Source organism: Taudactylus pleione, unplaced genomic scaffold, assembly GCF_031769625.1.
Source record: "Taudactylus pleione unplaced genomic scaffold, aTauple2 ptg000969l, whole genome shotgun sequence".
Taxonomy (NCBI): Eukaryota; Metazoa; Chordata; class Amphibia; order Anura; family Myobatrachidae; genus Taudactylus; species Taudactylus pleione.
In genome coordinates, this window is record NW_028285370.1 from 421,895 (window position 1) to 444,999 (window position 23,105).

The window sequence follows — 23,105 nt, forward strand, 5'->3', positions numbered from 1 at the left end:
TGGTCTAGTGTGTATGCACAGCGACATGTACGGCAGATTGAGTAACCCAGCTGCCGATGCCTGGAAGGTGAACGATGGATCGGGCAGTCGGACACCGGATTGTGCAGTGTGTATGGACTGCCCAATATATTGTGCTGTCGCTGGATACACAGTCTAATGTGTACCCAGCTCAATAGGAGTGGGAGCACCAGGCACAAGGAGAAGCTGTGAGGCGATTTTGGTGGGAAGCCATGCTGCAGCTACCAGGGCAGGATTCTCTCACAGGGGATAACTCCTCCCATGATCTTCCCTCTGATATCATGCAGTGGGGACTTACCACCTGACATCAGTTTTCCTCCAATCTCATCTCCATTGATGGGGACTCCCCAGTCATGTTTAGCATGGATCACCTGTCACACTACCCCACCATCATCAGAGTGTGACTGGGGTATCTGTGTGTCTGGTACAGATCTCACCCTCCTTAGGTGAAACAGCAGCACCCTTTTGTATTAATGGCGGTTATCTTTTCAATATGGGCTCTCCACCTCACAGAAGGAAATGCTCGCCCCTCCTAGTGGACGACTTACAAGTTCCGGGCCCGCCACGTTTCAGGGGTCAGTGGGACAGCTGAGAAGAAGTTCTGCTGTGGCTCTCTGAGCACAGTCTATGTGGTCAAGTGCTGTTACAGGCCACAGGACCCCAGACCACTTTGAGAGCCGGGTGACTTTGGGGGGAGATGTATCAAAGCTTGGAGAGAAAGTGGCTAGAGATGACAGTTAGGTACTGATTGGTTGATACTTTCTCTCTCCGAGGCTTGGTACATATCGCTTCCTTAACTGCCAGGAGCCCATTGATGGAGAGCTGAGAGCAGAAGAACGGCATCAATTAGTGCCAGGGCCGCATTCCATTAAACACTCTATACACCCCAATGTAGGGGGAGGGGGGGAAATAATACTACACAGAATTAAAACTGTGGCCTTTCTCCATAGGCACAAAATTAAAAACTAAAAGTCATTCCAGAGGAGGGGCAAGAGAGAGATCAACAAGTCTGTAGTGTAGCCGTACCCTGCTCCACCACTAGGGCCCTCTATACCCCAAGGTAAAGCAATGACCACTAATAGATGGAAAAAAAAAAAAAAAAAAAAAAAGGGGAAGAAGCTTCTATAGGTCACATGAAGTAACACAACCCCCCCCCCCCCCATAGCAGAGGTCACATCCAGTCTTAGAAGACCTGTAAACAGATTTCATAACAGAGGAACAAAGAATCACATCCAACACATTTGGTCTAAGAACCTTTAAGTTATGCATTTTCAAAGCCACCTGTCAGCGGTCTGTGGGCTCTAAATGGGCAATGATATTGGATGCAAAGCTAGGAGTATTATTTTTCAGACTCTACAGTATATACATATCTATCCATCACCTGAAAGGAACTCACTCACCTTTCCATTATAGATCTCAAAGAAGGTCACAAAAACATCAAGATCCAAATCCTGGTATCGAGGTTGGGAGAGGAGCAGGAAGACGTCACGTGCTGCGGGGAAAGATGCAGCATGCATGACAAGACTCAGACTCCAGTGCTCCCCAATCCCCCCACCCGACTATTTACCTCCCCATCATCCTGTAAACACACATAGGGAGAACATGCAGCTTTGTGGGCATTGGATACAGCAGATACATTATCTATATCCCCCAAATTTATGTATCCAAGGAAAACAAAACTGTGCATTGTAAAAAGGGGGTCTGAGGGTGGACTTTCTTCTCATAGAAATTAACAAAGCAGAAGTGGTGATTACCTACAGAGCATTTACCACACAAACCACTTACATGCAAAAGCGTAAACTCCTTTGGTAACATTCTGGTTTTTCCCTAAAAAGTCGCCACCCATGGTCTGTAACGCAAGAACCAAACAATGGTTAGAGATTCTGTCACGTGGTGGAAACAGTCACCATTACTTCCTTCTGGAGACAAACTTTTTCAATGGACCCATCTTTGTCACTTAGTCACATGCAGCAGGAAAACCTACATTAAGCACAACTCTGGTATCCTGCAACTGGGTCCCTAAAGAAACGCAGCGAGTATACTTCAATACAAAGACCTCTACTGTGGGTCCCCACATGGCATTTGATGTATTAGTCCTAAAGAACTCAATAGCTCCCACACCAACACTGCTAACGTAACCATTGCTCATCCCATGATCTACGCTTCACCATTCTAATCCATGCTATTTTTTATCTTATACACAGGCTAAGTGACTAAACTACAGAGGTACAATAAACCAACACAACCTTTATTATGCAGAGGTTACTTACATGAGTTTTACCGCTCCCAGTTTGCCCATAAGCAAAGCAGGTCGCTTTTCCGCCTTCAAATATGGACTGGACCAGAGGCCGAGCTGTAAACCTGATAAAACACAATGGACTCTTTCATCCATGTAAAGCATTCATCATTTGCACATAACAGAGGTAGTTTAATAGCGCAGCACCTATACACCGTGTCATTTGTCGCAGTCTCATCAAACGTGAAATCAAAGCGGAAGGCCTGGTTCTCTAGGTACTTGGTCAGATCAACTTTCAGTTTCGGCTCATGCACAAGGACAACACTTCTACTCGGAATAGATATTATGTCAATCTCCTTCTTCGTCAGCTCTGCAGAGAACAGGAAGGTGGTAACGAAACATACAGCAAGTGGAGCTGGAGGCATTCGCAGCACGGGGGAACTTTGTGTTACCTTGCTTGTTTAGAGGCCGTTTACGGACGCACACACAGAGTCGATGCTCTTCTGCCTGTGAAGATCAAAAAAGGAGTCTCAGAATTAAGAAAAAAAAAAACAACCAACACTGGTTATCTGAGAAATACCATTTACACACTGCAACATTCAAATCACCACATTACTTTCTACAATATTCCCAGTGCCTTACCGGGTCTGCCAGGCTGATTTTCGGGCAGTCCAGTGTTGCTCTAAATTCTTTAATCATCTTTCCAAACTCCCAATTCGGTACACTGGTGTCATAGTCCTGTATAGAGTATTGTAGAGTTAACTGACAACAGAAATCCAGGTGAAGTACCCGGCATTGCCAGGGTTTAAAACTTCAAGTTATCAAGTTATGGTGCCTACACACTGGGCGATATTACTGAGCGATTGTACGATTACGACATGCGTGCTCCCGCTGGTAGTTTCCGACATTGTCCATCGCCGGAACATGCAGTCCAATCTGCCGATAACGACAGCATGTTCAGGAATGATGGACTGTGCCTGCACTGAACGACTGATCGTTCAGTGTAGACACTACAGGGGGAGGGGCGCAGGAACAACTGAACGATTACGATGTCGTAATCGTGCAGTCTTTCCGAATTGCCCAGTGTGTATGCACCATTAGGTATCCCAGACCAATTTCTACCCCTCTGAAGTTTTCACCCAGAGCCATCCAGTAAAAGGCCCAGAACAGGTCCCCCAGGTCAAAGTTCTGCACAGCGTACACTGACAGGGAGGACCGATAGGGACCCTAACCCCCACCTAAAACCTGGCCAGGATCCAACCGGACCACCTTGCGTGTAAACCTTCAGATGTTTTGCAGACATCAATCCCCAGCATACAAACCTGCACTCGTTTGGTCCTCAGCTCTGTGTTCTGAGTTCTCTGTTCTTGACGTTTGTTTTTCATTTTTTCCATTTCTTTAACTATATTTGATTTTCTTCTGGCTGGGTAAAGAGAAGATTTATTTAAGCTGGAAAAAAAAAAAAGAAAAAAAAACAACCCACACAACAGGCCCCATGAACCTAATTGTGTATCCCCATCAAGACAGCGCAGACATTGCCAAGAGCTTTACCTTGACTGTTCTTTGGATTAGTAGACGCAGACTCCTCGATAATTTCATTCACACGTGGCAGTAGCCTCTGCTCACCGATGCTGCTGAGCTTAGTGGATCGAGTTCGTACAGCTGTGGGGTAAGAAATACGATCTGTAGGATGATTTCTAAAAACAAATACTTTTAAAAAGGAGAATAAAGAGACTGCTGCACCTGTCTAAGTGAGGAGTGTTACATCAGGTTGCGAGACAAACAGGAGAGCAGATTATAGGCACATATCTGCCATCAGAACCCCAAATCTGGGCAGTTTCTGTGCCTACATTTTTTTTTTCAGAGAAGCACAATTTGAACTGTAAAACCAGGGATGATGGGGGGGGGGTTACAGTAGATCCTCTAGGGCAATGGTTCCCAAACACGGTCCTCAAGGCTCCCCAACAGTTCAGGTTTCACATCAGTCAATATGATTTGACGGGATGTAGTTATGAGACCAGCAGCCACAAGTCTCAATCCCACCATCCGAATCCTGACAAGGGAGTTAAGATAAATGTCGAAATACCGATGCCAACCTTAAACCAGACGTCGGAACACAAGACCGAACGAGGCAAGTCCAGGGCGCCCTTAGCGTTAGGCACCACCCCAGTAGGATTAAGTTTAGGTTGCGGTAATGGGAGGGGGGTAGGGTTAGGCACCACTAAGGGAGGAGATAGAGGGGTAGGAATAGAGTACTTACCTGCCCTGTCGGGATCTTCTCCCTTCGGGCTGCCGGCATCGGGAACCCATTCAGATTTAACCACGTGCTCAACCATGGATATCTCTAAAACCTGAACTGTTGGGGAGCCTTGAGGACCGCGTTTGGGAACCTCTGCTCTAGGAGGTGAAAGGACATTCAGCCATTTGCCCACAGCAGCCAGACGTTGGCTTTTAGGGCTCCAGTCAATTAGGTGCAAACGACTCGCACCCACAAGTAATAGTTATAAAATAGTACGCTGTAACTCTGGACTAGCACAGTTCTGTTTGCAGCCCCACAGGGCTGCGTTCAAAAACGTGCAAGTCCGGGGTGAGATCGGGCCACAAGGGGTCAAATGGCCATGCCACCGACAGCTTTTCTATACCGTTGAAATAGCAATTTGCCCCCTTCGCACCTAATTGGATCGAGACATTCATGGTTCCAGTACATTGGAGATGGGGCTATATCCAGAGACTGGATCTTGGGTGGGTTACCACCATTTAGACTATGTACATGGAGCGAGGGAATCTTACGATCTCAGAGACAGTGATGTACATGGTCATTTGGTGGCAAGACAGAAGCTTCAGAAAAACAGGTAATTATTCTGCGTAGCGCCATGATGAGAGGGTGGTACCGTACAAGACTGAGCATGCCCAGCTGACGTACAGTGCAGTGTGGGAACAGAACAAGAGTAGGATTTACAAGTACGTATGTGATTCAGTGTCTTATTTATATTTTCTGTCACATGGTTGGTAAAAATATGAGATATGGTAAGAACTTACCCTTGTTATCTCTATTTCTACGAAGTCCATAGGGTTCCACAGGATACCTTGGGGTATAGGTGTGACGTCAGTCGCAGGGCACCAAAGAGTTAAGCTTTCAGCCTCCCAGGATGCACTAGGTCCCCCTCCTATACCCCGCCCCCAGGCCAAGGCACCTCAGTTAGTTACCAAGCCATAGGCCGGAGGAGGAGAAGGAAGAGAGAGAACAAAGATCTGGACACATACAAGAATCACATTCTCACCAGAGGGAGACGGAAAACCGGTGACCAGAGCAAAGCCCATCTGCAGCACAGGTGCGACAGGGCGGGAGTCCTGTGGAACCCTATGGACTTCGTAGAAATAGAGATAACAAGGGTAAGTTCTTACCATATCTCATATTTTCTACTTCAGGGTCCATAGGGTATCCACAGGATACCTTGGGGATGTCCCAAAGCAGTATCCTTTAAGGGTGGGGACGCTCCTGTGCAGAAAGGAGAATCCGCCGCCCGAAGGAAGCATCCTGAGAGGCGAAGGTGTCAAACCTGTAATACCTCACGAAGGTATGGACAGAAGACCACGTAGCAGCCTTGCAGATCTGAACTGCCGAGGCACCACGTCAAGCTGCCCACGAAGGACCCACAGACCTAGTGGAATGAGCCTTCAGAGAAGGAGGGACCGGTAGGCCTTCATGAAGATAAGCTTCAGAAATAGCCATACGGATCCAGGCTGCCAAAGTTTGCTTTGAAGCAGGCCAACCCTTTTTACAGAAGCCATAGAGGACAACAAAGCGTCCGACTTCCTAAACAAAGAAGTGCGGTCCACATAAGTCCTTAAGGCCCGCACAACATCCAAAGAGGCCTCACCCACGGAAAGACCCGGTGAGTTAAAGGCCGGAACAACTATTTCCTCGTTAACCTGAAACTGGGAAACAACTTTGGGGAGAAACTCGGGCCGAGTGCGGAGCACTGCCCTGTTCCCATGAAAAAAAAAACCAAGAAAGGGGGTCTACAAGAAAGAGCCCCTAACTCAGAAACACGTCTGGCTGAAGCAACGGCCAGAAGGAAAACAGTCTTAGCTGTTAGCCATTTAATATCCACTGAGCCCAGTGGTTCAAACGGCGGTCCTTGGAGAGTCCTCAGGACCACAGCCAAATCCCAAGGCGCCACAGGTGGAACAAAGGGCGGCTGAATACGGAGAACACCTTGCATAAAGGTGCGCACATCCGGGATTGTAGCAATCCTACGGTGAAACCAGACAGATAGGGCCGAAACCTGTACCTTCAAAGAAGCAAGGCGAAGCCCATGATCTAGTCCCGCTTGCAGGAAGGCGAGAATCCGAGACAGACGAAACTCCCGCGGTGCATAACCTCTCGGTCGACACCACTGGAAGAACGTATGCCACACGCGATGGTATATCCTCGCGGAAGACGGTTTCCGAGCTCGTAACATGGTACACAGCATAGAGCTGGCAAACCCCCAGGACCTCAGCATGGCCGTCTCAACAGCCACGCCGCCAAAGACAGCCGAGTCAGGTCCGGGTGAAGACAAGGACCCTGAGACAGAAGGTCCGGTCGTAGCGGCAACCGCAGAGGACTGTCCACGGACAGACCCTGAAGGTCTGAGAACCAGTGCCGTCTGGGCCACGCGGGAGCTATCAACAGGAGCGTCCCTCCTTCCTGTTTGAATTTCCGGATTACCCGTGGAAGAAGGGAGACCGGAGGGAACAGGTATGCGAACCTGAACGTCCACCGGACGGACAGAGCATCCACCAGAGACGCCCCTTCGTCTCTTGTGCGAGACCCGTACACCGGCAACTTGTTGTTGTGCCGGGACGCCATGAGGTCGATTTCTGGAAGACCCCACCTGTCCACCAGTAGTTGAAAAACGTCCGGGTGCAGGGACCATTCCCCTGGATGAACGTCCTGGCGACTTAGAAAGTCCGCCTCCCAATTTAGCACTCCCGGGATGAAGACCGCTGATATGGCCGGAAGATTGCGCTCCGCCCAAACCAGGATCCGAGAGACCTCTACGAGAGCCGCCCGACTGCGAGTTCCTCCTTGCCTGTTTATGTAGGCCACGGTGGTAGCATTGTCCGACTGGACCTGCACCGGGTGACCCTGGAGAAACCGCTGTGCCTGCAGGAGAGCATTGAAGACCGCACGGAGTTCCAAGATATTTATTGGAAGCTCCGCTTCTGTCGGTGTCCACCTGCCCTGGAACAAGTGTGGACCCGAAACTGCTCCCCAGCCTCGAAGACTGGCGTCCGTTGTCAACAGGACCCAATTTGGAACCCAGAACGGACGTCCCTTGTTGAGGTGGGTCATCTTTAACCACCACGCAAGGGACAGGCGAACCTCCGGGGTGAGCACAATCGTCTGGAACTTCAGAGACTGAGGCAGCCCGTTCCACTTGGACAGGATCAGGTGCTGCAGAGGTCTAGAGTGAAACTGGGCGTATTCCACCATGTCGAACACCGACACCATGGAGCCCAGTAACCTCATCGCCGAGTGTAAGGACACCCGGCGGCTGTGCAGACAACTGCGCACCCTTGACTGTAAAGCAGAGATCTTGTCCTCCGTCACGAAGATCCTTTGCTGTCCCGAGTCCAATAAGGCTCCAAGATGCAGAATCCTCCGAGACGGGATTAGAGTGGACTTCTGCCAGTTAATTAGCCAGCCGTGCCGTTGCAGCAGTGCAATGGTCAGGTCCAAGTGGTGTAACAGGAGCTCTGGAGATCCTGCCACCAATAACAGGTCGTCCAAGTACGGCAACATGCGGACTCCTTGCAGCCGCAGAGAAGCCGCCATGACCGCCATAGCGTCCTGTATGTCCAATGACACCATGTAGTCCCCAGGTTCCAGCGCCAGAATGATGGACCGTAGGGTCTCCATCCGAAACTTCGGGACCCGCAAAGACTTGTTGAGTGCTTTGAGGTTGAGAATCGGACGATATGACCCATTGGGTTTCTGTACCAAAAATAGATTTGAATAGAAACCCTGGCCCCTCTGGGAGAATGGAACAGGCACTATAACTCCAGCCTGGAGCATAGTGTGCAATACCTTCCGCAGCTCCGTAGCCTTGTTCCGGTCTGATGGTAGACCCGTGGTGAAGAATCGAGCCGGGGGTCTGTGCCGGAAGGAGAGGGCGTACCCGTGAGAGACCACCTCCAGAACCCAAGTGTCTGTCGTAGTGAACGACCAACACCGGGAGAACTGCAGCAGGCGGCCTCCCACCCTGGGATCCCCCAAGGGGAGACCCGGACCGTCAGGCCGCAGGCTTGTCATCTGGCTTGGGGGCCGGACGTCTGGTACTCCATGCCTGTTTCCGGGGCTTGACCGATTTCTTAGGGCCAGCCTGTCGAGGAAACGACTGTGGTTTGGGCCTGCCCTGGGCCCTAGATGACCGAAAGGACGATGGTCCAGAACCAGAAGGAGCAGCGGCCGACGGGAGACAAGCAGATTTGGCTGCCGCCAGCGTGGCCACAATCTTATCCAGATCCGGACCGAAGAGAACTTCTCCGGTAAACGGCAACGCTTCCAGACCTTTCTTGGATCTGCGTCCGCCTTCCAGGATCGCAGCCACAAGGTGCGACGAGCAGCTACCGCTGCTGAAGAAATTCTAGACACCAGAGTACTAATGTCTAGAGCCGCCTCGTTGATGTAGGTGGCCGAATCACGGAGATTGCCAATCAACTCCGCTTGTTCGGCCGGACAGTCGGATTCAAAAGAAGCCTCTAATGAATCCGCCCAGCGCTCCATCGCTCTGGCAACCCAGCAAATGGCCATAGCCGGCCGTGCTGCCCCCCCTGCAAGGGAATAAGCGGACTTCAGGCAGATGTCTACCTTGCGGTCCGTAGCATCCTTAAGGGAGGACATGGATGGCATCGGCAATGTGGCACTACGGACAAGACGGGTCACGTGAGAATCCACCTGTGGAGGGGATTCACACTTAGCAAAATAATTATCCGCGAACGGATAAGCCACCGCCAGGCGTCTCTGCGGCTGGTATCTTTTGCCAGGTTGTTTCCACGCCTCCTCTAAATGGTCCACCAACTGACCCGAAAGAGGAAAGACTGTGGCATCGCCCTTCACATCTTTGAAAAAGGCATACTTAGATTTAGCCGCTGGGGGAACTTCGTCCTCAATCACCAAGGCTGTGCGGACCGCCCGAATAAGTCCAGGAATATATACTTTGGACTTAGCATCAGCGTCCTTAGTATGGAAAGGTTCCTGATCGTAAGGATCCAGAATCTCCCCATCATCAGACGTCCCTTCGTCATCCTCATAAGGAGCGGACAGAGACGCCACCGGCCTTTTATGAGGCCGCATCACAGACTCCCCTTGCAATACATCCGACAAGTGCTGTAAAGAACTCGTCAGGGAGTTAACCCACGCTGGCTCCTGAGAACCCGGGAGCGGGGAAATAGGGAGACTGTGGGGTACCACCAATTGTCGTGGGAACCCCTGCATGGGTGACGACACCACAGACTGCTGGGACAAACCCATCGGAGTAAACGCGGGCTGCGGAGCTAACTGGCCCACTAAAGCTGTTAACGCCTGAGCGAAACAAGCCCAGGGCGGCTCCTGTACCGGTGCTGTAACCGTAATAGGCCGCGCCATGGACAACACTGCCGGCAAAGGCCCTCCGCGCTACCCTCCCCCTCCGCTAACGGTACTTTGCACGTGGTACACTGTAGCCGGAGGGGAAAATCACTTTCAGACATGATGGCACCACGTATGTGACCTCTCTCACCAATTAAGTATTAAATAGGCGAGAGACCACCCTGCAGCACCGCACCGCAAGGGCTTTAGCAGAAAGAACAGGGACAGTAATAAAGCTGACAGTTTAGTGAAGAATAGTTACAGGCAGCAGCGCTAGCACAGTCACATACAATGCAGAAAAATAACAATTCCTGCACTAACAGCGCTGATCACTCAACTACACAGACACAGGGCCTGGTAGGACACAGCGCTGCATACACAGACCTGACCACAGCGGAGGAGAGGTATGCGGGGGGACCCAGACCACGATGCTTCCTTCCAGACTTCCAGCAGCGTTCACCATGCGTTGCAGAGAAGATGGCCGCCGAGGAGCAGAGAGAAGCTGGCCTGGGGGAGGAGCGCTGACACAGGACCAGTCAGCACAGTGCAGAGAGGGCTGTGTGCAGCGGGGGAGGCGCCGGCTGTGAGACAGGGAAGGCGCGCTCCCCTGGCATGCATTTAACCCCTGGGACGCCGCAGCGCTACCGCTCTGCTGCGGTCCGCTGTCCCAGGGGGTAGTGGAAGCGCAGGTTGGTCGCCTGGCTCCACGCTGCAGCCAGTCCCCAGGGAGCCCCCTGCCTGGGGACTTAGGACCATGTGATCAGCGGGGACCCACCGCGGGACCCCGCTGCTTACCTCTGTCCCCCTTGAATCCGGCCATGGTCCGGAGCATCTGGGGTCACCGCTAGCTGTGACCCCAGACGCCCACCAGCATCCCCGGATCAGTACCGGCGTTCTGGTACCGGCGGGGTGTAGGGAAGACAGCATGGACGTCAGGACTGACTGTCCATGCTGTTCATCCAGTTGTGCAGCCACAGCTGCATGAAGAATAAGCTTCAGGGGCTCTTCTAGCCCCCACTCCAACAGGTGCACCCGACTCCGGCCGGGCACCAAACTAAACTGAGGTGCCTTGGCCTGGGGGCGGGGTATAGGAGGGGGACCTAGTGCATCCTGGGAGGCTGAAAGCTTAACTCTTTGGTGCCCTGCGACTGACGTCACACCTATACCCCAAGGTATCCTGTGGATACCCTATGGACCCTGAAGTAGAAATAGAACAGATGAATAAAAATATTAATTGCTCTCATGTAAAGACTTCTGACCAACAGGAACACAGCACTCACTGGAATTAGCATTCTGCTGCAAGACAGGCAGGGGTGCAGGCTCCACCTCCATCTCATGGTCAGCTGGATGGGTCTCGGGAATGGCGGTCATCCTGGTGGAGCGTCCTCGGAGGGCTAGAAAGGTGATCTTGGATAATTAACAGGTGTACTGCACCAGACATGATAATGCATGCAGGCAATGCCCCAGGGTAAGCGAAAGCAACATTACCACCAACAGACCAGCATCAGAAAGAAAGTGATGTACATAACAGCATAAATTAAAATGAGGGCCCCTTGTCACAGCTCAGAGAATTTACTGCCAGGGACTAATGTTTTGGTGGCATTTGAGCTGGAATCCGCAGGTGTATAAGGTCACGCTGGCTTCTAGTTTCTTTAATTCTGCATTATTTTGTCAATTATAAAACAGATTTAGACTACTAACGTAAGATGCAGCAAATGAAACATTTGTGTAAATCCCCCAATTTAACATTGTAGTTACGAAGGTGACAGTGACAGTCAGTGATCAGGGTAGGCAGGCCAGAGGAAGACTAAAGAAATGTGAGACAGCAGTATGAAGGCACCAAGTTATTGAGAAAACACCCTTGTGATTGATTGGGATTATTAGTTGCATGACGTTTATCCAGAATGTCACTGTCTGCAGATTACGTGTGCATGACCCGTCTCACACACTAGTCAGATCACTAGGTCGCTGGAGGAAGATGACTTAATTGCTTTATAGCTCAGGTGTCAGAAGTGATATATTCAGTTTGGGGCATTACAGATTACCCCCAAATAAGCATTTCAAACCGTCCATTTGTCTACAGTGATAACAATTTAATGAACAGAACCAGTACTCACAAGCATGCAGCCCATCAAATTAGGAACTAGTGATTTCATAGGAGGCATGAGGCACAGAATGCCTCAGTGATGTCACTAGTTCAGAGTGAGACTTTATCGGGTGAACCAATATTCGTCCCGTGTATGACAAGAGGTGCTCCAGCACCACCAATCTGCAGAGAGGACCTGTAATGTGTGTGTACAGCCCTGAGGGAAATTCTGGATAAACTCTGGCAGGGAAGGATAATGTGCTAAAGAGGAGGAGACTGCGTTCATCCCATTACCTGTCTGTGCTCCATTCTCTGCTACAACACAATTCTGTACGACCACTTCAGGGACAAAGAGTGAATTCTGATTAGGCTCAGTCATTACAAATTCAGAATTAACCTGCAATGTCTTATTCGTGGCAATGATCTGGGAATCCTGACAGCTGCAATTTACTGGAGCGATCCTTACTTGTATTGGGTGCAGTACCCATCACTGCCTGTATGTCTGGTGGCGCTGCAGGTGTGTAATGTTACCATGCAGTCACTGTAGATCAGTCTACAAATACTGGGAAGAATCAGTTTTCGTGGGTGGCTCTGACTAACGGGTGCACAATGGAGCAATTCAATTGTTGTTCAGGCTGTATACAGAACAATTGAAGTGGCGAGCAGAAATGTGCTAGAAGTCCAGTTTGGGCACCATAACCAGGACTTTAGACTGGTTTAGCCATTTGACATGGTAATCTAATTAGGCACGATAAGTAATGGCCACCCAAAAACAATTTAACTGCAACATTGGGCGCCCATTAGTTCGCACACTTAAAAAAAAAAAAATCTCACACACATTTTAGTGATCACTTCATGTCATCTCCCAGTCTCCACCCTGAAATGCTCATAGATCACAGAAGCTATGTCCTGTGTACACCATCACACACTGGCTGGCGCATGCATAGTAAGGGTTTTCTACACAATTTGCACATGCGTAGTAACAGATAATCGCTCAACTGTGCAAATATCAGCACTGCGTCCACCTCTGGATCAGGACCTGCGAGAGCAACAGTAGTCATCTTCTGCTTTTCTCACCTATTATTCAAATTATTCTTATTAATTCAGCCCAGAATATTGTACAGGTTGAGTCTCCCATATCCAAAATGCTTGAGATATCTTGGTAATCTGACAAATCTAAACACTGAATACATTTTTGTTTCATATACACCTAGCCTGAAGGTAATTTTATACAATATCTGTAATTTTGTACATCAAAGTTTGTGTACATACATAATTCAGGTTTCATATACACCACACACACAGACAGCCTGAAGAGGTTATACAATATTTTATTAAATTTCGTACTTTAAACAAAGTCTGTGTACATTGAACCATCAGAAAATAAAAAGGTGTCACTAGCTCAGTCATGTGAAAAAAAATAAATAAATAAAAATTCCATATTTCAGAATATTTGGATATGGGAGACTCAACCTGCATTTGGAATATAAATGGGAAAAGCAGATAAATCATGGTGTGATGAGGACTCTGGTTGTATAATATGGCTTCACGTCATGGTTTTCATTTCCCTTAGTGTATTCCCTTGTATGTAGAGCTGTCACTCTAAAGCTGCATACACACACGATTTTTTAAACGATCGTTTAACGATAATAGTTTGAAAAAATCGTTCACTTTCTGAGTTATAACGATGAACGATTATCGTTCATGCACGTTCACGTTTGTAGTTCAGTCAGACTTGTCAACTGAACGATTTTCATTAAGGGAAGTTGCAAAAATAGTTGTAGTTCAAAAAATCGTTCATTACACTTTAAAAAAATCTGACAGAAAATAGTTGGTAACAAAATCGGTGTGTGTATGCAGCTTTAAGAATTCTGGTAAATGGTGGATTCTGACAAGCATGCGACTGAATTACAATTTTATACATATCACAATGCAGACAATCCCCTGATAACTCTGCAGGCAAAGTGAAGTGCTACTAACAGCCTTAGACCCCGAAGCTCCATTGTAGGACTGCCTGTCTTTGCACCATCCTGTGACTTGGCCAGCTCGCACTTCCACATTAGATTGCATTTCAGCCATAAAACACGTTGGATCCTGTAAATAGACATCCAGCAGCCCACATGACCGGCCACCTTTATACAGAACCTGAGCCTGGTGCCAGCCAGCAAACAAACCTGCTCCTATATGGAAATGCAATTAAGTCCTATTTATAGTCGCATTCTGCCTAAAGGACCAGCTACACGTTACACTTCCTCGTTTCCCTGGGAATGAGTAAACACCTGAAAACCTACTTACAGACTGAAGACAGGCTACAACTATAAACAGTAAAAATGGGGACATTAAGCGCAAGATCTCAAAAGGATAATGCAGCTTCACCCGGCTTTACTTACATATAAAACAGATGTTGGTACTCCCATTGCCGAGACACCACATTCAAACTATTAACTCTTCACAGATCTGTGGCCCATTACGGACAGTTGCTCATCTAATACAAATATACAAGCACTCGCCTCCCCAGCGAGCCTCAAACACAACCTCATTGTCAGACTAAAGATTCCATCCGTCTCCAGCAACATTAAAAAGATCAGCAACTGAAATTTAACAAAAGAAAAAAAAAAAAAAAAAAAACACCCCCAAACAGGAGAGATCCCTACAGGCAGAGAACGTACCTTCTTTGGGTGCAGGGATTCTGGAGATTGTTTTTCTTTTCTGATTCTGGAACAAACATAATTTACATTAGTAATCGCATGGATCCGTCCAACCATTGTACCATGTTGGCAGTTCTACTCCCATAAAAAAAAAAAAAAAAAAAAAAAAAAAAACACAACTTATGGTGGGAAATTAGATCCAAAACTTTTTTGTTTGTTTGTTGGAATAGTGGGCGCTCTCTCTTTTTCAATTTGGATTTTTGTGCCTCAGGATTGGATACTCCTCCATGGTACCACTTCTAGAAGCCCCCTAAGAAGTTTGTGTAGGCTGAATTTGTATATGTAATACACTCACTCATTCGGAGTTGAGCATACATCAATTCCTATTGTGCAAGATATTCTGCAGAAACGCACTGTAGGCGCATGTCATCAGCCTGTGGCCCCATACACCTAGAGGTGGAGAGGGAGCAGACATCCGTAGGAGAGCACATTAAGGGACAGATTCTGAGCATCGGACGCAGAAACATCTTTTTCCACAGTCGCGACTTATGCCAATACTGTGGCTGACTTTCACAAAACTGAGACATCCACTTGCAGCGTCTTGCGACAATGCATTTCCCTGTCACCTTCAGACGCTTGCACCAGACCTATAGCAGGTGACGTTTCTCAACCTGAATATGGCCTCGTGTGAGCGGCTGTGCGACTTTACCACCCAGAAATGCCCACTAAATAATATAAAAAAATATAAAAATAATAAATCATACACTGTATCCAATTCTGTACTACATCTGAACACCCCCGCATACAGGATATTTAAGTGTGTGTGGGGAGCACCAACACCTTAGTGAGGGAGGCATTGCAGCTTATTCTGGACCTATATGCACTCAGTGATGGATGTGCCAGCAGCAGTACGGCAGGAAACAGACTTTAGAAAACTAGGCAGTAAGTTATGTTCCTTATCAGCTTTTAGAAGCAAAAAAGGATTGAGAACATTTGGTGCAGCGCTCTGTTAACAGAGCACAATAATATTTTGTAGCAGGGAACAGTTCGGGTGCCCACATACACGGTGATTTTTTATCCCGATCTGGCCTATTCCGACACATTGGAACGACAGATCGGGTAAAAAAAATGCCCAAATCGTGAGTCCCCACTCACGATCACGATGCGATACGCGCCACCGCAGGTCACACATTGCATCTTCAAATCTGCCGTGCAATACGGCAGATCTGACAATCTTGGACAAAATGACTCTATAAAAGTCTGGCTGCAGGAGATCGGATGAAGATTGGACAGCATATCATGTGCTGAGCTGCCGGGGAGAATTTCAAGGGAAATCAGACACATCGTCGGATCGCAAGTATATCGGTATGTGTGTGGGCACCCTAAGCTGTTTGAGGGCAAAGCTAAAAAAAGGTCCAGTTTAGACATACAAATATTTATAGGCCGACATGTTTACACACACATACATACATATGTATCTCCTAATGGGGGACACAGGTTATTTGGTGATTAATAAACAACAAGAGTGACTGCCAGAGAATGAGCCAGTCATAACGTTACTTACTCGATCACAGGACACCCACGTCGCCATTACGTCACTTACTTGGGTAGACATGTTCCTTTGCGGTGGCATGTTCTCTTTTACACTGGGGGGGTCATAGGCAGCTTCCAATAACTCTGGGTTCACAGTCACCACATCGGTGAACGAGATCTGCAAGAAACAGTTGCAGTATTAAGCTTCCAGTACATGGGGCTGGATAGAGAACAGGTCTGTAAGGATATGAGCTGGGAGCCAGTCACCATAGGAACATTAGTTAGTATCCCAGCAATGAAGTGCTGCTGGTATCCTGTATCCTCAGTCAGCGCGAGCACTCATTACACTCCTGTGTTTGCACTGCATTCTCCATACTTGCGCTCATCCCCGGTTCCCAGTAGCTAATCTTAGTAAATCTCTAATCACATCATTACAGTACACCAGCAGTGGGCTGGGGAGCCAGGAGTCCAGTTACCTCCAGTTATTTCAGGAAAGCATTGCTCGGATTCCCAGATTACACAGGCAGAGATCTCGCTGTCCCAGGCTCTCAGTGACAGATCATAAATAGCGATGTAATCTCTATAAAGTAACAGTTATTTGTATAGTGCATACTACATATTACACAGCCCTTCACATCAGGCCCTGCCCCAGTGAAGATTATAGTCTATATTTCCGATAGATTATATTTGCTATGCAAACACGCAATCGGTCGATTGTTGCGTACTGCGCATGCATCGCAGTGCGCGAACTAGCTTTTGCATTCGGAACTGCGACTGCAGGGGCTACGCAGACCCAGAGCTGAATGATTGACAGGAAATGCAGTTTGTGGGAGGAGATGGGGGGTGGTCAGGCAAACGCAGGCGTGTCAGTGCGTGCATAAATTATCCACTGTGTGGCTATGAGCAGCCATGGCACTGATAGCGTGCGTGGCTGGTTGCAATTTCCGAGTAAAGTGTGCATATGGGTCCGATGTTACCGATTGTTTCGCTATGTTGCCCTAGTATACGGATGTGAGTAGGGGGAAGTTGGCGTCCTTATGTCAGGATGCGATCGCAATGTGAATGCACACATTTAAATCGCACCGCTGATATTAGCAACTGCAGAGCGTGCGCATAAAGAGAACTGTGATCCGTAGTGAATCAGGCTCCTAGTCCGGAATTGGACTGGTGACCTCATGGCAGTATTGATATCCACTATGACAACCATAATATTACTAATCTAAACGCATTAACCATATTAACAGATGCAGGGGAACACACTGACATTCTCAGAGTCTGTAGGTGGTTCTAGTACTTCTAGACTTGGGGGTCTATTTATTAAGCAGTTAGGAGACAGAGTGAAAAGTGATAAGGTGCCAGCCAATCAGCTCCCAACTGCCATTTTTCAAACACAGCCTGTGAGATGACAGTTGGGAGCTGATTGGCTGGCACCTTATCACTTTTCACTCTGTCTCCTAACTGCTTAATAAATAGACCCCTCAATCTTATTTATCGCCTGAAAAGATTTTTTTTAAATAAAAAAATGATATCATCGACTGAAAACGCCAAATTATTAACCAGAAGTCTTCCAATGTCTAGTTCTAAACAGTTTACTTATCAGATTACAGATGTTTATAGATTTACAGAACATCTGCAGACAGAATCATAGGCTTTATATGTCAGTCAACTCGTATAATCTTATATACCTCCTCTCCATGACATGACCAGTAACACTCACCTCCTTCCCTTTACACGTGTCTGCTTCTTTCCATTCAACATGGACTGACGAACGGTCCAAATTGACTGTGGTTATGTTTGCGCTGTGTACGACTCCTAGAATAGCAAGAAATGTTGTGAGACTGTCCCCGGCCAGGTGACTTGCAGCAGAGTCTGGTATAGTATAAATAAAATATCTCCCTGGACAGAATGACAGCTAACAATAACAGTGACCAAATAATGACAGATTTATAGATCAAAAAATGTCACTTATGTGCAACGTGACATCATACTGACAAGGTCTACAAGACCCTTCTACCATAAGCACATGCCCATTACTATACATCCACATATGTTCTCGCCCCCACGAGTATATGCGACTGTATATTACAGTACAAATGTAGGAGTCCAGGGCGAGGTCTGGCCGCGAGGGGGATGGTGGTGACTCGTCACTTCCGACAGCAGCCGCAACCCAAATAGGTTTACCAAGCGCATTACGAAGCTTTGCCCCCACAGCCAATGCCATCTAAAAATGGCATTGTGCCGCTGTACCCTATGGGTTACACATTGCAAAACTAGCCAGGAGAGGGTTCTATGGGGGGGAAGCAATGATGACAGATTTACAAGCACCGGAACACGAAGCATTCTGGAGTTGGTCCCTGCAGCATACGCCATCTGAAGGTGCCCATGGCTACACTTTAAAAAAAAAAAAAAAAAAAAAATACCAGGAAAGGGCTCCTCCAGAACCGCCTTACCGGCTATGGCCGCCACACATGCATGGTCTGCAGACCGTGCCTGCGTAGGAATCCCAGCACAGAAGTGACGAAACTGCTGACGTAGTCTCTCCACTCTAAGCACAAGGCAGGGGCGGCTACTTTCACAGCCCCTGTATGTGCAATTTGATACATCCGGGCGCTATCATCAATCACATCCTGCAATGCAAACATGGACGCTAATATCACATCCAGATCGCATTGTAAACTCAAGTATTGATAAATAAGCCCCATTAAATTCTCATCCTTGTTCACAGCATTTAGTTACTCTACCCTGCAAAAGCTCATGTGACAAGGGACCAGAGACACGCACACGGGAAGTGATCCTTCTGAACCATGGTGTGCTACTGCGCATACGTGTGGGAAGCCATTGCTGGGAAAGAACCTACGGATCCTTCTCCCGTAAATTGCGCGTTATGTAGCCTATAGGCTACAATGGCTAATGCCATCTGAGGATGGAGCTAGCTACTGCAGACAAGCTCTGGTAGATCGGCAATAAAGTAGTCCTTATAAAAACCTATGGGGCTGATTTTACCGTTGAAAATATAGAACAGCAGCAGATATCTCCTGAATCTGCTGCACTCCCCTGTACATACATGCAGGGGTTACTTATTTGCTGGGTTTACGGGGGATATCTTTCAAATATTCATTGATAAATAGGCTCTTTAGAAATAAAAGATTCCAATTTGCTTCAAAATTTCTGTGAACAAAACTCACCCAGCACTTAGAGCAACCAGGTCACACCTCAGACTGCGACCAATGTTTTATAGTGACGATCATTTAAAAACAAGCTAGTTTTTGCAGCGAAAGCTGTAATACCTATTCACTGGAAATCAGTAGCTCCTCCATCACTTAAGGAATGGTTTGCCCGAATAGACCTCTATATGGATATGGGGGATTTACGTCTTGGAGTTGAGAAATACGGTGAATTTGCTGCCACCTGGCTCCCTTGGATTGAGTTTAAAACTTCCACTGAATACGCCACAGTTTTGATTTGAATATTTGGTGTTCAAGGTCCCCCTATTCCCCACATTCCCAATGTGTCTTCCCCAGTCTGGTCTTCTTCGTCTTTTATTTTGGTGTGTATATGTGTGTGTGTTTGTTTTGTATATATATATATATTTTTTTTTTTTTCTGATAGTGAATTGTTCATTGTATGTTTTGGATCTCTAATATAGGTTTCGAAAATATATATCAGTGTATAGTTTTATTCTATATAGCAATGCTGTATAATTTGTTTGCATTTTGGAAGTACTGTCTGTTTTTTCATTTAAAACCAATAAATATATATTGCAAAAAAAAAAAAAAAAAAACAAGCTAGTTTTGCCTTTTAAATGATTGCCACTTTAAAACTTCGGTCAGACTCGCCTGGATCTCACCGATGCCTGCAAGTCACAGGCTATTACATTACCCCACTATAATTCAGTGCCAAGAACAGGTCTTCCCGCTGACCTCACTAGATTTTGGCCTAATCCATAAAGATATTTTACTATTCATTTACAATCCCATTATAGTTTACCATATTCCTGAACAGGTGGTCAATAGTCCTCATCTTAAATCCATAAAATTTAACCTATTCCCGACAGTCCTTTCCTCCTTAGATTATATATTGTGGGACCCTACCAATATGGCGTTTATGGGACAGTGTGTAATAACAGGAATGGGTGCACTGAATAATAAAAGACGACTAGGGATGGGCCACGAATACTGGCAAGGATGCAACCATTTAAAAATGCTTGTGTTGGCATTAAGTCATTGATGGTTATTCATCAGGCATACGCTCATGAGTCAAGAGTTTTGAGCATGGGCAAAGCTGTTGTGCCACAGACACCATTCCTGGGGGTCCGCAGCAGAATGTACATTGGATGGCCACCAGAAAGAGGCGTGCGAAGTTTAGCAACCATTGCAAACCCAGCATCGAATGGAAAAGCATCGTTTTCCGATGTCCATCTGTAAACAAGACTGGGTAATAACACACAGAGATGAGAGGGCCCCTGTTCGCAAGCTTAGAGACTATAGGGAAATGGTAATTTGACACGAGGATAAGTGCTACCTTACAATAAGGAGCCACAAAGATTGTGGGGGTAAGGAGTACAAGGTGCATCAGGGTGCCCTGGGTAACCCTACACCAGTGGTTCCCAAACAGGATACCACCGGTTAGTTTTCCAGGACCAAATAATTTGGGGCGATTCAATTGATCGCGATGTTGAATAGTCCCGGGAAGGAGGTCCTGGAGCTATTCAACTGATCGCGATGTTACGCAGACACCCTGAGGGTGCGAGAAGAAATCCGACTAAAGTGCCGGCAGCGATGACGTTTTCCGGTTTAGAGCAGCTCTAACAGCCCAGTGGCCGGCACTTTAGTCGGAGAGTGCCGGTTCTCGCGATTAAACACCCAGGTTAAGGTACAAGAACCGACATTCCCCGACTTAAGTCAGACTAAACGCTGCGATGAAATGAATAGCTCCGGCGTTATTCACATCACCCTTAACTGAACCGCTCCCACTATGGTCCATGTGATTGGCAGCTGCCAGCACTAGTATTGCCTATCATACATGTGGGCAAAGAAGCTGCCCACCACCATATAACTTAGCCCAAGGCTGGGTACACATTTGATGTGTACCCAGCCGACCTGTCAGGCAACGAGACCGGTCGGGGATCCCAGCGTTGGCAAGTGCATACACGCTTGCCGATGTCGGGAGCGACATCGCGGGCCATGCTGCATTGAGCAGTATTGCCGTTGCCACCCGTCGGACCTGCATGCAATTCCGATGCTGACCGTCTGCATGTGCTGGTCCGACAGGCGATGGGCACATAGTACACGATGTAGTGCATATACACTAGATGATGTTAGCGATATATCGTCTAGTGTGTACGCAGCTTTAGGTTGGCAGGTGAGCACAATTTACTTAATTTTTCATAATTTCTCAATATGAGACTATAGAGTATGCATTAAACAACAAAGCAATAAGGCTGGACACTAGGAAGGGGGGGGAGGGGATGATGAGACACATAACAGTCCGCAATGGAGGATAACACCATGCAGAGGCACTGGCACACCAGGTGTGTAAAGGAAAGGGGCCTTGAGGCACACACAGGGTAACACCAGATAGGGAGACACCGGGTATATAAAGGGAGGCTCGCCGCTCCAGACTCCGGTACAGTTCATCACTAGAGAGCGCCGGCTGCGCGGCGCCATCTATCGGTAAAAGCCAGTACTGCACAATACGGTTTGATTCAGGCCTCCAGCAGCCAATGGGGTTTGGCTTTGGTAACAGCCCGTCAGCAGCCATCCAATCACAGGACACAAAACCGGTGTGGATGGGCGGGGACACCGTTTAAATTAAGCACTAAAGTAGCCCCGCTGGCTAGAGTAAGGTTTCCGGGGCCCGCACTCACCGTTACTCCGCATGATCTTAATGGCGAGTCCGGTCACCAATTTGCCCATCACCAGCTGCTCCATAGCGTCTCACTGACCGGGAACAGCAACAATGCCGAGAAAGAGAGATCTGTCTGACCGTCTGTGTACCGTGCAGCGCTGCCTGCTCTGTCTCCGCCCCGCTCGGTCTCAGCCGTCACCACAGCCCCGGAACCGTCACCCTAGGAATCACCCGCCGCCACTTTTAAAACAGCGCACACCTCCTAGTCCAACGTCATCACGTACAACGTCCGAGAGCGCTCAGGGTCTCCGCGCGCATGCTCACTGGAGGCGGGCTTACTTGAAGACTGAACTTTACATTTTGTCTCCATTACAGCCGCCATTTTGTTGGAGACAACTAGAAGCAAACATTGCAAAGTATCAATATATTTTTTAAACAAAATTTGTTTCTGGCAGTGGTCCCTCAGGGCTTTCCATGAACAAGCCGGGGGCATTATGATAATTGCTTCCAACTGTGCATTGTGGGGGTGATTCAGAGGTGGAAGCAGGTAAAGCGTTTTACGTCTGCACATGCGTCCCGATGTTTATTGACAAGAGACACAAATCGAAATTGCACGACGATCCATGCAATTTCGATGGGCGTGTCTAGGTGGTAGCTGGGAGGGTGGCACTGGCTAACAAACATGGGCGTCTCGGTGTAGCTGACTGCATCTAAAGACGCCGTTGCACTGACACCGGCGGCCATAGTCACTCGGAATTTCTGCACCTGCCATAAGCCGTTGCAATGTACGATGGTGTGCCGAGTGTGCGTCACTGAATGTACATCGGCGATTCGCGCCGCAGCTGGTGAGCGTCTCAATAGGATGTCCATAGGCCGCTGCATTTGCAACTGTGTCCACCCCTAAATCACTCCGTGTGTGCTTGTTGATGAGGCCATCCGTAGCCCCCCACCTTCCCTGTGCCCCCAAATATAGTGCAGTGTGTAACATTACTTGTTTACTCACAAAATAGGCCTATTAATGCCATTATTCTGCATTGTTACCCCTTCAGTGCTAAGGACAAGTGGGACTCGTCCTCTGTACTGCAGCAGTTTAAATTGGTGGGTGGGACAGAAGTTATC

General features: G+C 47.9%; 1 protein-coding gene across 1 annotated transcript in view; it reads right to left on the reverse strand.

The window, feature by feature from the left end:
- Positions 1-22,260, reverse strand: part of KIF2C (kinesin family member 2C) — a 38,557-nt gene extending 16,297 nt beyond the window's left edge. The window contains exons 1-14 of the mRNA XM_088460679.1: positions 22,006-22,260; positions 17,857-17,951; positions 16,210-16,317; positions 14,628-14,673; positions 12,253-12,297; positions 11,153-11,266; positions 3,806-3,916; positions 3,577-3,677; positions 2,897-2,992; positions 2,707-2,761; positions 2,462-2,624; positions 2,289-2,379; positions 1,804-1,867; positions 1,419-1,510 (exon numbers count right to left, since the gene is read on the reverse strand). Coding sequence (XP_088316805.1) covers positions 1,419-1,510; positions 1,804-1,867; positions 2,289-2,379; positions 2,462-2,624; positions 2,707-2,761; positions 2,897-2,992; positions 3,577-3,677; positions 3,806-3,916; positions 11,153-11,266; positions 12,253-12,297; positions 14,628-14,673; positions 16,210-16,317; positions 17,857-17,951; positions 22,006-22,069 — 1,245 coding nt within the window. The 5' untranslated portion in view covers positions 22,070-22,260. The remainder of the gene's footprint in view (positions 1-1,418; positions 1,511-1,803; positions 1,868-2,288; positions 2,380-2,461; positions 2,625-2,706; positions 2,762-2,896; positions 2,993-3,576; positions 3,678-3,805; positions 3,917-11,152; positions 11,267-12,252; positions 12,298-14,627; positions 14,674-16,209; positions 16,318-17,856; positions 17,952-22,005) is intronic.
- Between the last annotated feature and the right edge of the window lie 845 nt (positions 22,261-23,105).